We start from the raw sequence: 14,014 nt of genomic DNA on the forward strand, positions 1-14,014 counted from the left end.
GCAAACTATAAAAGACAAATATTTTTTAGAATAATCCTAAATTTTCAAATAGCAATAATTTATAGTTCTAATTATTTTAGCCACTTTTTGATGATCAATATTTCAAGGATATATTTGTTTATTTTTCCTTTCTGAAATTATTACCCGAATTATTATTAACCACACGCGATCTTATAAGTATGTAAAATGCAAAATATTAATTAACCTAAGTTATCTATAGCCGTAAAATTTTTGGGAAGATAGCAAAATTTAAATTTGATAAATTATTCGGATACATTCTCTTCGTAGGAAATATATTTAATATGTATATACATATGTATGCAAGCACGTACGTGAGTTTGCCTATAATTAATTCTCATACATAGATACATACATACATAAACGAAAAATTAAAATATTAGCAAAATATTATTTTACTTAAATTATATTTTAAGATACTCGAATAGTAATAAAATAGATGATTGCTGATCGGAAAACGGAAGGCTCCTAACTGAACTATAAACCATATATTCGGAATCTTAAGAGCTTTCATCAGTCACATATATATAGCCTTGTTGTTGCAAGATATTTAAACGTTTCTCAACAGCATCACGATCTGGAATAAAACAAAAAATATTATAATAATTTGCATTTTAGCTTATTTCTACGATTTACATTTATTCAATAGCATTTTATCCTGAGGATGATTGCATTTTTGAACTAACGAATGTAGCAGTATATGTGCGGTGTTATAACGTTCAAAACAATTTTTTGTATTACTAAGCAACTCGTCCAAAGCAGCGGCCTGACACTATAAAAATATAACAAAAAAACATGTAATTTTATTTAGCACCAACAAAAATTCCTAAAGTACTAAAAATAATATCAATCAATGCAAAACTTACCATATCTAAAGCATAATCATAGAGAATTTTATCGGCTGTAATGTTGAACGCATTAGCTTTTTGAAGCAAACCGGAACCATTCAATCTCTTTGACTCAAAGAGAATCGATCGATATTTAGAATTCATTGCCAATAAAGCTATAAAAAATAAATACATTTTTAAACTTATATTAACGTAGTATTCAAGTATAAAAACGTCATATTTTATACGTCGATATATATATACAAAAGTTTCATATATTTATAATACATTTTTATTTGCTCACCATTCTTAACATTTGAAGATGGTTTCAAGCTTCCGCTACGTAGCTGTTGAGATGCTAAGTTTAAGCCACTTGAGAGGAGCTGTAAAGCACGCACCAATAATACCAACCGTTCAGCTCGTTTGCAGTGTTCAGGTGCATGTGGCGGTATGGATTGTTGATCGTTTGATGTTCCACCCACAGCCATGACGGCTGAAAGAGGTGCGCAACGCGAGTCTGCAACTTCTTGGATACAATCAGTAAGAGCCAAAACAAAGTTCAACTTTGATAAAGTCTCATTATGTTCGCGGTCCAAAAGAGTTTCCTCCGATAATTCAGGCGCATGGAAAGTATGAAGTTGATTGCCCTCTGTACCGGTAGCACGACTACTGGCTGTATCCAAAAGACTTTGCAAACCTCCTGTGGCACCGAGCTCGGGTAGTGTAAATGCACGCGGACCCAAAACGGGATGTTGGTTATTATTCTCTGATCCACAAGAACCGGAGCCAATCGAATTGACAGAACCAGGTGCTACAATCAACGTTGGGCTACCCAGTGTCGGCAATTTAGCCAATACAGAAGGAAGAATCGGTGAACTGTGACCTGATCGTCGTAGAGGGGATTGAGTTTGGGTACCTGGACTTACCTGCCAAGTACATGGAGCACTTGGTGGTGGTGTCTCCGATAGTGAACTACCCGACGCAGAGCGGCGCCGGGCGGGCGGTGTACCAATAGCAAATTGAACCGCTGGTGGTGAAATGGAATTAATATCGCTGTTTACACTATTTTTACGATGTTCAGCGCGTTGTTTTACACTAATAGGCTGTGATCGTGGAAATTGTGTGACCACACTGGGTTGTTTAGGGGATGTTGCAATTACAATCTCGTTGCAAATATTTGATGGTGGGCGTTGAACTTTATCACTATTAACATTAGTACGACCCGCAGACGATGCATTGCTCCCAGATGCAGTATCAGTGGTGTTTGACGAAAACCGACGAGCTGGAGCAGGAACTGGTTTGGGTTCAGATATTGGTAGACTGTTTGGTCGTAGTGGGTTTAATTGGTTTGCTGTTTGCGCAGCCTGGCATGCTGAGTGCCTAGTTTGAAGGAAAGAGTAACGTTTAGGTCTATTTAATTTGCCATATGTACGTATTTCGTACTTCTTCTCATATTCAATGACATTTTGATCCTCTGGTAGATTCTTAGGCACCAGAACAAAATCATCTGAATCCTCTGGCGACCCAGATGAATCGCTGTTATTTTCGCTGTCACAAAGCACCCCAACATTTGTAATGGTAGCACAGATAGCTGGATTTTCCGCAATTGAAACTAAAAATATATAACATATTATATAGAACGGCTTCTCTTGACACTTTTAGTCTAAGATGTATAAATATGTATATTAAATGTATTTGATTTTTATATATTATATTTAAATACCGCTTACCTGAGGTATTATCCGGTTGTACTGTAATAGCATCAACATTAGCCTCAGGAAGCTGCAGGGGCTTTTCATGCAGCTTTTGAGAACTTTTCGGTTTTACTGGAATATTGTCCAAACTCATATGCGGGGGCACATCAGCTGAAATCATAACAAACATGCTCAGTACATATGTATACTATATATCCATATAAATGTAATTGTATACATATGTGAATATAACTTACTAGGTGTACCATATATAGGCGATTTCCCCTGTAAGAAACGATGACTGAAAAAACTCTCAAAAGAGATCCGATCCTTGGCATTGCGCCGCAACAAACATAACAGTAAATCTCGCAAATCAGGTGAGACACCGCTTGGTATTCTGTTGAATAATAAATAAGACATATTAAATATATAGGCAGATGCAATGTTTTTTTTCTGATTTACAATATTAAATACAAATATAGAATATGTTTTTTTTTCTTTCCAAGTCCTTACTTTGGTGCCAAGTTGGCATTTTTTTCATAGTAACCCTTTAACTCATTAGGGGTTTGTGCAAAAAAAGGAGCTTTGCCAGTCAAACATTGGTAGACAATTGTACCCAGGGACCAGAGATCAGCTTTAGCATCATATTGTAACGACATGATAACTTCAGGTGCCTAAAAAAATGTAAAAGGATTTATGATCTTTACAGTTTGATATAAAGTTTCGCTAGTTACCATATACATTGGAGACCCACAAAGTGTTGCTGCCATAACACCTTCATTCAGAAAACGGGCAAACCCGAAATCCGCTGTGTAGCCAATTACAAAATGTAATATACCGTAAATTAACGCAACCAAAAATTCTTTAATATAACTGATATTTTACCTATTTTCAGTGTGATTTTCGATGGCGTAGGCAAAGTTTTGCCATAATTGTGTGAAAGCAAAATATTTTGTGGCTTAAGATCACGGTGCACTATTCCTTTGGTATAAAGTGCTTTCATGGCACCGGCTGTAGAGAATCACATAATATGGCAATATGCATATTATTACAAGTCTTATTAAAATCGTTTATTTTTATTCAACTTACCCAATTGTATAAGAAAGAGTCTGACAGTGTCTTCACTCAAAGTGCCCTTAACAGTGAGATAATCTGCTAAATCACCGCCATTACAGTACTGAAATTAGTCAGAAGTATAACAAAAGATAAATACACCGATTTGAAATATTTAATAAAGTATTGAAAACATCCTTCAATAAAACAAAAACACTCTATTTTTATATATAAATAATAAAATAAAATCGACGTAAGCATCAAAAAATCCCTAAAATAATTTTGGATGACCGTAGGGTGCAGTTGTTCGAGATAGCTGAGACTCTAAAGATTTAAAAAAAAACGTGTTGAATATATTGTGAATACAAATTTGGATATGCGAAAGCTCTGTGCAAGTTAGTGAAGATAACTATATCGAATAATAAAATCAAATTTCATCAAAAAAATTATTCCTACGCTAGTCTACGATTTTTCAGCCCACCTGTTATATGTACATACATACATATACCAGTAGATATTCGAAACAGAATTGACAAGTCTGCATGCTATGAAGAAGCTATGGTTTTAATAAGTCAGCAGACGCACGAACACGCTTGTAATGTCGATTGAGTTTAATAGAGGAGTGGAGGTTTCTTCCAGATTATTTTTAATTTCTCTCTCTCTTTCACTCTCTCTCCCTCTAGCTCTCTTACTCCCTCCATGTTGCCCTCCCTTGTTTATGAAAAACTTCTCAAATTGGTTAGTATTAAAAAGCTTGCATAGCAAAATCAGTGAATACTTTGCGCTCAAATGGAACTGTTGTTATTTGTTTGCTGTAACTTCCAGCAGCGTGCATAATTTTTTAATTCAGACATTCATACATATATGCATACAGATGTATGGCTGGGTTGAAATGACATTCAGACGTTCGAAAAACATCGAATTCATCACTTGATGGATGAAATCCGCTGATCACTTTCATTTCGGTAATAAAAATCGGTAGGGTTACCTTAACTGTGGCATAATAAAAAATTGAGTAGTGCAAAAGCTATACTGAAAACGCAAATAAAATAAAAAAAATGTTTTTGAAGAAATGTGTAATTCACTAGTATAAATGCTTACACGAACATACCTGCATGCATACATTAAAAAGTGCTACTCCAAACAATTAAACAGAACATATATGTACTATACATGCATATGAATATATCTAAATAAAAAAAAAAACAAAGCCTTAATCGAATCACTTGAATCGTTCAAAGGTTAACATTTTGTGATCGACAGCGTAATGGCGATAATATAAGCAGCCCATACAAACAGTGCACGATTGCTTCGAGTACAAATGTACATCTACATATGTATGTGCGTACATGTATCATACATTCTCGGCTTAGTAATCAAGTGAAGCAAAAGTAATTTATAAAAAAAAAATTAGAATAAACCCCTTTGTCATGCATATTTTTATATTTTAAAACTAATCTTACAATTTTCCTCTATTTGCCGGTTTTGACTTAAAAGTTTACTTAAGTTCATATATGTAAATAATTAACTGCAAGTATTTCACAAAGTTGAATAAAATGTTCTTTTACATACCATACATATGCTTATTATAATCAGATTAAAAAAAATAATAATTTGAAAGATTTAAAATGAAGACACAAAAAGTTTGTTCACAGGTGTCGAATCGTATCATGTAAACAGTGATCATTGTACATAATTCGTCGCTCTCTAAATCTGGAAAAATGCTTCAGAATAATCAATTAATATGACTAACATTTTCTTAATGCGAGTTGGAACTAAGTAGTCATTTCTTTAAATGATTATGTTATCTAATTTAGAAATTATAACTTTAGTGATGACCGAAAAAAAATAAATAAATAATAATAATTTCTAAATTAAACTTACAACATTATTCAATTAAAATTGAATCAGTGATCGCACGCAAAGTACATATATTATAGAAATGTAATAATATTATTGCTGAAAACCCTACTGATTGCTATATATTTTTCATATTCTTAATCTACTAATCTATGTCCTTTAAATTAAACAAAAAAACAAGTTTTAAGTGACTGGAAATACGTACACATATCCTGCCGTAACTATTCTTGCCACACTCAAGAAAAATGCACATTTATTACAAGTTTGGATTGTTCCTGATATTCATACTCAGCATAAGGTAAAACTGATAATGTTATACTCTACATGTTATAAAAAGTATTGTAAAATGTGCTAGAAACTCAGTTTCTTGCTATTTGTTATCTAAGTTATAGACGCCAATAAGGCAACGAATCCGCATAACTTTATGAGCATATAGCAGAATCGATCAAAGTCGGCAGGTTCTAAAGTGCAAAGTACTCTTACACATATGTAGTATTTGATTAAAACTACAATATCTAAAATTACCAAATTGATGGTACGCAAATATGTATATACAATATACATGTATTACGTATTTTCCGCACCCGTTGAATGAATTTATCATAATTATAAATTTATTTGTGCTAATTACTGATAACTGAACATTCGGTAGAATACAAAGACATTTGGTGTTTATGATGTTTATACTTATCAGAATCATAATTATTTTAATTTGTTAAATAAGAAGTTGAACTAAAATATAGCTAGAAAACATTGTGTGAAATTAACATAAATAAGATCATTTATTTTATGCAAAAATATTTTCTTAATTATCTAATGTACTCGTAATATTCGAATACCTTATATTATGCAATTACTATATTTTTGCTTTAATAACGATAATAATACTAAATAACACTGATTTGTTTACTATTAACACGATCCACATACAAACATATACTAGATGGTAACTGTATAATTATTTACTTTTATACTACATATATAGTATGTACATATGTATGTACTATTTTAAAGACAGTAAATATCTAGTAAAAAGAAATCAAATAAAGTTTTTGTATTTACTTAACCAAATTAAAATACTTATATACATATATGTATGTATTGTTCTTGTCTCGAATTATTAGTGCGCCCTTTACAAAAGCAGCTCCTTCAAACGTGTCTTATGACAATAACGATGATTATTATGAGGAATATTATGATGAGAATGGTCTAGAGCAAAAAGATAACCTAACCGTAAAAACTACTGATACAGAAAGCGTGACTTCGACAACAATTAGAACCATTATCGTTATTCCAACAACAAAAAGGATATTACTTTCATTAAACAATTATACAACTAGCAGTCAGGTGTTGGAGCCCAAATGTCCCAAAGACTGCCACTGTTTGGATAATTTTAAGCGCATACTGTGCAATGGCCTTGGTTTGACGAGCGTGCCAAAAAACCTTCCAACTACAACACTATTCATCGATTTAAGCCAAAACAATATTGAAGAACTACATATTGAAGATTTCGTAAATATTTCTAAAGTTCGTGAAATCAATTTAAGTTATAATAAACTAAAATTTATTGATAAATCGGTAATTAATTAAACCAATTTGTATTTTTAGCGATAACTATAATAAAATATTATTTTCCAGATGTTTGAGAGCTTAATTAATTTACAAAGACTTCAGCTAACAGATAATAAACTAAGACAAATTGAGCCAGCAACTTTCTCAGGCACAAGTAATCTAATTGATCTGGATTTAAGTAACAATTCAATATTGTTAAAAAATTATGGCCCATTCCTCATTCGACCTGGCTTAATTAAATTTGCTTGTCGTAATTGCAGTTGGACTGAATTGTCTGATGGTACATTCTCAGGATTAGCCAGTTTGCAGTCTCTAAAATTGGATTTAAATAATTTTGATAAGGTGTGTAAAATGCTCCGTATTGTTGTATATAGGCATTTTGCCTTAGAAACAAAAATTCTATATGTTTAAAATATGTATATAAGGAAAGTGTTTATATGCATATGTATGCATGAACATAGATTTTCGAGCTTACCCACCTCAAAGCTCTTATCATATGTATGTTAATTGACGTTCTCTATTCCATTGTCATTCTGACAGAAAATCAATGTTAAAGCTTTTTCACCGCTGCAGAATGTTACTAGATTGTGGTTGCCTGATTTGGAAGCAGAGAAAGTGACAGAACTGTGTAATTTATTAACAGCTATTGACAATATAAAGTTCGGACACTTTGAAATCAGTTGCTTTGAATTAGTACTAGGTACTTCTTTTAATGATAGTATTGTGATAACGGATCCACCATTCATTCAAACGGAAATACCACAAGTACCTAATGATGTACCACAATTAGCAGTTACTGGTATTTCAGTGCAAGCAAAGGAAACAAAGGAAGAAATCAGTACTAAGATTAAATCTGCGAATGTGACTACTAAAATACCAACAACGAAAACAAAATCGTCAAATCCAAAAGAGATCAAAATAGAAGGTAAGGGTACTAAAAGTGAAAATGCATTAAATTATATTGTATTGAGTCTTAGAAAATAAAATGGAAAGTATCGATGTCCACCCAAATTTCACAAATTCTACGACTGCGAGTAGAAAGGAAGATGATATTAACATTAAGAAAATGTCGGTCCTACCAACAGGAAACGCTTCAACTATCTTAAATACTATAGCAAATACCAGTGTCGAGCACAACGAAATAAAAACTTCGGTTAAAACAAATAACACCGTCACAGAACATATATCCCAGGATATGGTAAACATACTGCTTATATGTAAGTAGTAATTAATCAAATACATATTTATTATAATCAAATCTTTTCAGGTATTATTATTATAGCAATTGCTGGCATTATCATTGGTATAATTTGCCGAAAGGATGTTGGTGGAATCAAAACTAAATGTTGTCGAACAAAGAAACCGGATCCAAAAGATCAAGCACATCCCCCTGAAGAAATTCCACTAAATAAACTATCATAAGTACAGGGCCTAATCAGTAAAAAACATTTCTTAATTTTTCATTACAACAATAAGCGAAGAGAAAATAGTTTAACTTTCAACAGATAAATATTTCAAACATATTTAGTATGTTGTAATAACTGTAATGATAATATCTAAGTAATCATATTTGATGTACTCGTTAGCGATATTATAATTAGTATGATAAGTTTAGTATATAATTTCCAAATTACTTCTTAACGCATGATCTTGTACTCAAAAATACAACGTTAAGATTCCTAGTCGCATTCAGAAATATTTATATTTTTACGCACAATACACAAACAACCACATGTATGTAATACGGTAGGTATCAGCAAAATAATAATTTGTTTTCTGAATACATACATACACATTTATAATAGTAAACATTAACATTAATATAAAAATTATATGTATACAAAAATTCTGAATATTATAAAATTTCATATGCTTCCGAAAGTATGTTGTGTTTTCATAACAACATTGTTCACATGACAGAATATACAGAGGTAAGATTTCCCAAACTTACATTCGAAGATGTAATAGCTGATTTGACAATGGTATTGTTATAACGATTATCTAATTCCCGTTTGGATGGTAAAGTTCAGATTAATTGTCATCGAAATCATCTATCAGGAGGCACATGAAACATGCTGTTTCGACGGTGTCGGTGTTAATGGGTGCGATTGCAATTGCATGCAGGACTTTTATTTGGTATGTCAGGGTAAATTTTGAATAGGTAGAAGTTTTAACTGTTAATTTGACTAATATGACGATCGATAACCGTTGTATGAAGTTACAGAGTTAAAATTTTATAAGTAATTGAATTAGTTTAAGCTATGACTATAGAATTTACGAAAGACTGCAGTAATTGAATATTAGAGAATATTTATCTTGGCAAAAAATAAAAATGCTGTTTTCTTAGTCAATTTCTGAATACAAATTAAAAACTTACCTCCATGACCAAGTTGACGCAGTCTTGTGATTCTTTACAGTCCAACAACGCCACGACATTCTCATGATGCAACTCTGTTAATTCTTTCAAGATTTTTATTTCTTTTCCAAGTAAATTTTGAGTTTTAATCAATCCCTTTTTAGTTATACATTTAATTGCCACTGGAAAATGTTTCTGAAAATATACACAAATTTAATTGAAGTATAAAAATACACATTTAGAATTAGAAATTAATCAAGATGTGCCTTGGGGTCAGTGGTATTTGTATCTTCCCTTTTCACAAATAGTCTGGTAAATCGTACTCCAGAGAAGTGCTGCGCATTTCAGAGACAAGTATGTACATATGCCAGAGACAATAATCCTCTGCAGAGGCTAAGTCCACCTTATACATATGTATGTCCTTGTGTCTCAGTACACAGATTAGCAACTGATATTAGAAATTTATTTAAAAAAAAATAAAAGGCAGACTGGACACAGTACCATTGCGATTGATCATTTACCGTAATATTTTATTTCAATACAGCCATCCATATGTATTACCCCAAAAACATTGTTTTTCTTTTTACATACAATGTATATAATAATTATTATTCCACACTTCATTACAGCATGACAGAATATACATATACATACTTATGTATACATACAAATAGGAATATGTATGTATATTTACGAAGTGGGAGCATCTTCTGCCCTTTAAAACTTTGGAGTGAAGTTCAACACATAATGTAAAATATACATTGTACTATATATAAGAATTTAATACAAAAGCATAAATACAAAGGTATACACAAATATTTCTGTATATTTACAGTTGTATTTTAAATAAAAGAATACATTCTCCTCGAATTAAATTCTCCAGATTCCATAAGTTTTTGTTTTATTAGTATGTATTTGTTATCAAATGTTCTGTCTCTTAAATAGTTAAATATTGTGACTCAAGGACAAAAAAATTACACATACCTTGCGATGACGTCCCTTATATACGACGGCAAAAGCGCCATGGCCAAGCATATCCTTCGAACTATATTCATATTCTCCGACAATGTTCATTGTGTTACACCGAAATGGAATGAAAGTACTACAATCTTATTTACTCTTTAGTACATCTGTTTGCAATCGTTACGAAAACAACTGATTTTTAACACTTATGTATGTCATTAATTGTAAAAAAAAATAAACTAGTATATGTTTGTAATCCGTCAAAATGGACGTTTTGCTTATTCAACACTAAAAATGGATGAAATGATTTCAATATACATATGTATATTCAATTATTATATACATATATAGGAATATTGCTGTTACATTTATGTGGAAAAATCAATTTTTCATTGGCTAATTCTATTGTTTACTATATGTTATCTTTCGCATCTGATATATTGGCTTTTATTTAATCATTCTCGAATATACGGGAAATGTTAAATCGAATTTTTCTGCGTTATTCTGGTTACAAATTATAGCGTATATCTTTAAAAAAAACTTTTCTCTCCATAATACGTTTTCAGACAGAGAATAAAATCAAATTACTTCAAGATTCACTGTTAGTTTATTTCACTCAATAGCATATCATGTGCTATATTTTCACGTTTGTACGTTCCTATTATTAAAAGCAACGCAATAATGTATTACACACAACCAGAAAATAACTAAATTTTCAAAAGATTAAATTCTAAACAATGTTTTCCTAACTTTTCACTTTTTACACCAATTTATGGCCACTGAGCAATAAATATGACCATCCAAAATGATAAGTGCGAAATTTGTTTCGCAGTTCAATTACATCCAAAACGAATGCGTATATATATCAGATGTGTACATATGTAAAAAATCTCCCTAATTGCAGTGAAAGCACAAAATTTGACATATTGCCAGACTTTACGTTCTCTGATATTGCTCTCTACGAATTTTGTTGAAAGGTATGTCAGATGACAGTCGAAACAGAGAACGTCTAATGTAAATTTAAAGTTCTCTGTTTGACAGACGAAAACAAAGAAAAAAAGTGAACATAAAATATGTATATATGTACAATAAATTAAATTTTGTTCTAGGCACAGCGTAATATATATAATCTATTTTAAGATGCTCTATTTCAATACTAAGTCTTATAATTGGTCCAAAGTATATTTGGCCACAGTTCGAAAACCCAATTTACAATATAGCATTTAACTCTACAAACACTACATACAATAAAAATACAACCCTAAATTCTATTTTGACAAATACCGCGTAAACCAACTATACATACGTGCTTAATATGAAGCACTACCGAAATCTCTATACCATGACCGAAATGAAGTGAATTCGCTTTGATTGAAGTGTATTATTTCCGAGCGAAGTTTCTCTGTCTGGACATAGTCTAATGGAAAACACAAGAATTATATGCACAATATCTCCTGCTGTATATTATTATCATTGTACAGTTCTATGCCTAGAGAATAATTATTTTCGCTTTCCGGGGAAACTATTATTACTATTACATCGATGAATAATGGACATCGAAGGTAATTTAAGAATATTTTAAAGGAATACTAAATTTGTGTAATCTAAAAACTTTCAGGGGACATGATTTATGAAGGCTTTGCAGAAAATACCGCTTCATCTTTGTCTTTTCAATTTCAAGCATTGGCAATTAAATTTACTCATGAAAAGAATTTAAGAACGCGACGCAAACTTTTGGAAAAGTGCAGAAATCTTCTGATGGTTTTCAAACGAACAGTTCTTATTAATCGTCGTAGATATCAACAAAGGATGCAACGGCGCCAGTCATTACTGCGCTCTTCTTTTATGCAACATCTATTGGAATTAGAAACAAATTTTTTCGAACTCCTTCCAATGTCTAAATTAAGCGACATTCAATTAAAAATAAATGATGAAACTCAAAAGTAGACTTAAACTCAAATGATTTTTGCCCCCCAATGCAAATAGTTTAGGAATTCAACTCAAAAGACCAACCGTAGAGTTTATCAACGCACCCGTATCTTTCAAAAATTACAAAAAAAATCTTTACATTACACATTTATTTCCAAATATATATGGCGCACATAAAATATTTTTCATTAGTACAAACGTTGTGGTGGTCCCATAGACGACTTGATGTGCAACGAACGCACATTTTGCCAATTTTTCTTCAAAAGCGAAACCAAGAAATTAATTGACAAATGAATATTCTGCACCAGCTCATCGGGTTTCATATCCACATGACCAACAGCGACGGATAAGCACAATACCTTTTTCATTTGGAACTTGATGGTTGATTTCACTTCTTCAATTTTAGCCATCATGGACTCTGTATGCGACAACAGACCAGGGAATTTACCGGCCTTATTCAAACCTGGACCCAACAAACGAGGAATTTGCTTAATCAATGATTCTGAAGCCAAAAATGCATCGTAGGACTTTGCTAGTTTTTTCACTAATTTTTTGTTCTTATTTAGTTTTTTCAAAGCCTCTGCATCCATGCATTCCACGCCATTAGCTTTAGCTTCGTCACAATGTTGTTGGTCACCGAGAATGCACACCTTCATCTTGGGACGTGGGATATGCTTCAATCTATCAATCAAGAGAAAAATTTTTATTAGATGTATTCATATTTATATCAAATACAAATTCATATTCAATATTGATCAGTCATTTCTATCCACAAATAAACCAAAAGGCTCTAATGGTTTTCAGGTAATACATGCAAAATATTTTCTAACATCACATCGAATAATGAATTGTAATCATATAACCTAAACTTACACAGTTCATCATTTTTTTCTAACTTAAATCTAAAATTCGGTCAAAAGACCTACTCAATTTGATTTTAAGACCCTGAGTTGAGGTCCGCCAAGAGATAAATTTACAGCTTATATCTCTTGGCTACCTGAGTTGTAGGAACCATGTGTAATGCAGTTTTGCATAACCACATATCGCAAATCAACTCAGGTGCTACCCACGTACTTGACTGTGCCGGAGAAACGCTTATCCTTTTGAGGATCGTAGTTTTTAAGACCAATTTGTAGTTCACATGTCTCCAAAAATCCACGTTTCTTCTTTTGGGAAAATTCCAAAACTGCGTTAACCGACTCATAGAGTGTATCGCGAGACACTTTCGACCTGTGAAAAAAAAGAAGGAAGAAACATATAAATCTTAGTTCAAAATATTTCGGTCTATTTGCATACATGCTAAATTTGAATTGTTTAAAATTTAAGCTAAAATTCTAAACGAGAATAACCTTTAGAATTATGCCAAAAATTTTAACATTATTATTGCAATCATATCCAAACTACAATAGATTATTAATAAACCAAGAAGCTGGTTTTGGATTGCAGGTATTTTATATTATTTTATAAAAAGAAAAAAATCTAAAACCACAATGCATCCACAGTCAGTACTTACGCCATGTCTGCACCTTACGACGAACAATGTGAGAAAGAATGACTGTTGCATAAATTTGTTAAATCCGTTCCAATTGACGTTCATTGAAAACACTGAAACACTATTACCAACTGGTCACTCTTAGCGCCATCTGTCCTTTCCTTAAAGCAGCTACTGCGACTTTTTATAAAATTTGTGTGATATTCTTTATTACAACGAAAATTACCCTTGTCGTAGAACCTAATTAATA

At 31.9% G+C, this 14,014-nt stretch overlaps 4 protein-coding genes across 10 annotated transcripts; 2 read left to right on the forward strand and 2 right to left on the reverse strand.

The window, feature by feature from the left end:
• Positions 1 to 71: 71 nt before the first annotated feature.
• On the reverse strand, positions 72 to 11,200 carry LOC120778982 (serine/threonine-protein kinase unc-51). 4 transcript variants are annotated; one of them, XM_040111077.1, is made up of 14 exons: positions 10,932 to 11,198; positions 10,365 to 10,631; positions 9,402 to 9,575; positions 3,629 to 3,716; positions 3,425 to 3,550; positions 3,274 to 3,347; positions 3,053 to 3,213; positions 2,797 to 2,936; positions 2,576 to 2,710; positions 2,289 to 2,457; positions 1,150 to 2,225; positions 885 to 1,021; positions 655 to 790; positions 72 to 595 (listed from the first exon to the last, which is right to left on the reverse strand). In XM_040111077.1, exons 2-14 carry the CDS (start codon positions 10,452 to 10,454, stop codon positions 519 to 521), a joined length of 2,583 nt encoding a protein of 860 aa, XP_039967011.1. In that variant the 5' UTR covers positions 10,455 to 10,631; positions 10,932 to 11,198; the 3' UTR covers positions 72 to 518. The 4 variants fall into 4 exon arrangements, with proteins under 4 accessions (XP_039967011.1, XP_039967008.1, XP_039967009.1 ...); XM_040111074.1 differs by having other exon boundaries at positions 1,150 to 2,457; positions 10,932 to 11,200; XM_040111075.1 differs by having other exon boundaries at positions 1,150 to 2,457; positions 10,757 to 11,200.
• Positions 4,353 to 8,850, forward strand: LOC120778983 (slit homolog 1 protein). 4 transcript variants are annotated; one of them, XM_040111079.1, is made up of 7 exons: positions 4,353 to 4,983; positions 5,634 to 5,750; positions 6,577 to 7,030; positions 7,091 to 7,366; positions 7,565 to 7,949; positions 8,002 to 8,241; positions 8,292 to 8,850. In XM_040111079.1, exons 2-7 carry the CDS (start codon positions 5,698 to 5,700, stop codon positions 8,444 to 8,446), a joined length of 1,563 nt encoding a protein of 520 aa, XP_039967013.1. In that variant the 5' UTR covers positions 4,353 to 4,983; positions 5,634 to 5,697; the 3' UTR covers positions 8,447 to 8,850. The 4 variants fall into 4 exon arrangements, with proteins under 4 accessions (XP_039967013.1, XP_039967015.1, XP_039967014.1 ...); XM_040111081.1 differs by having other exon boundaries at positions 4,353 to 4,570; XM_040111080.1 differs by having other exon boundaries at positions 4,353 to 4,557.
• Positions 11,201 to 11,670: 470 nt separating the features above from the next.
• On the forward strand, positions 11,671 to 12,303 carry LOC120778529. The gene is made up of 2 exons (XM_040110371.1): positions 11,671 to 11,905; positions 11,962 to 12,303. The coding sequence occupies exons 1-2, from the start codon at positions 11,893 to 11,895 to the stop codon at positions 12,288 to 12,290; spliced, it is 342 nt and encodes a 113-aa protein (XP_039966305.1). The 5' UTR covers positions 11,671 to 11,892; the 3' UTR covers positions 12,291 to 12,303.
• Positions 12,304 to 12,433: 130 nt separating this feature from the next.
• On the reverse strand, positions 12,434 to 13,892 carry LOC120778528 (60S ribosomal protein L10a-2). Its single transcript, XM_040110370.1, has 3 exons — positions 13,786 to 13,892; positions 13,347 to 13,502; positions 12,434 to 12,953 (listed from the first exon to the last, which is right to left on the reverse strand). Exons 1-3 carry the CDS (start codon positions 13,788 to 13,790, stop codon positions 12,461 to 12,463), a joined length of 654 nt encoding a protein of 217 aa, XP_039966304.1. The 5' UTR covers positions 13,791 to 13,892; the 3' UTR covers positions 12,434 to 12,460.
• Positions 13,893 to 14,014: the final 122 nt, after the last annotated feature.

Source organism: Bactrocera tryoni, chromosome 5 (assembly GCF_016617805.1).
Source record: "Bactrocera tryoni isolate S06 chromosome 5, CSIRO_BtryS06_freeze2, whole genome shotgun sequence".
Taxonomy (NCBI): Eukaryota; Metazoa; Arthropoda; class Insecta; order Diptera; family Tephritidae; genus Bactrocera; species Bactrocera tryoni.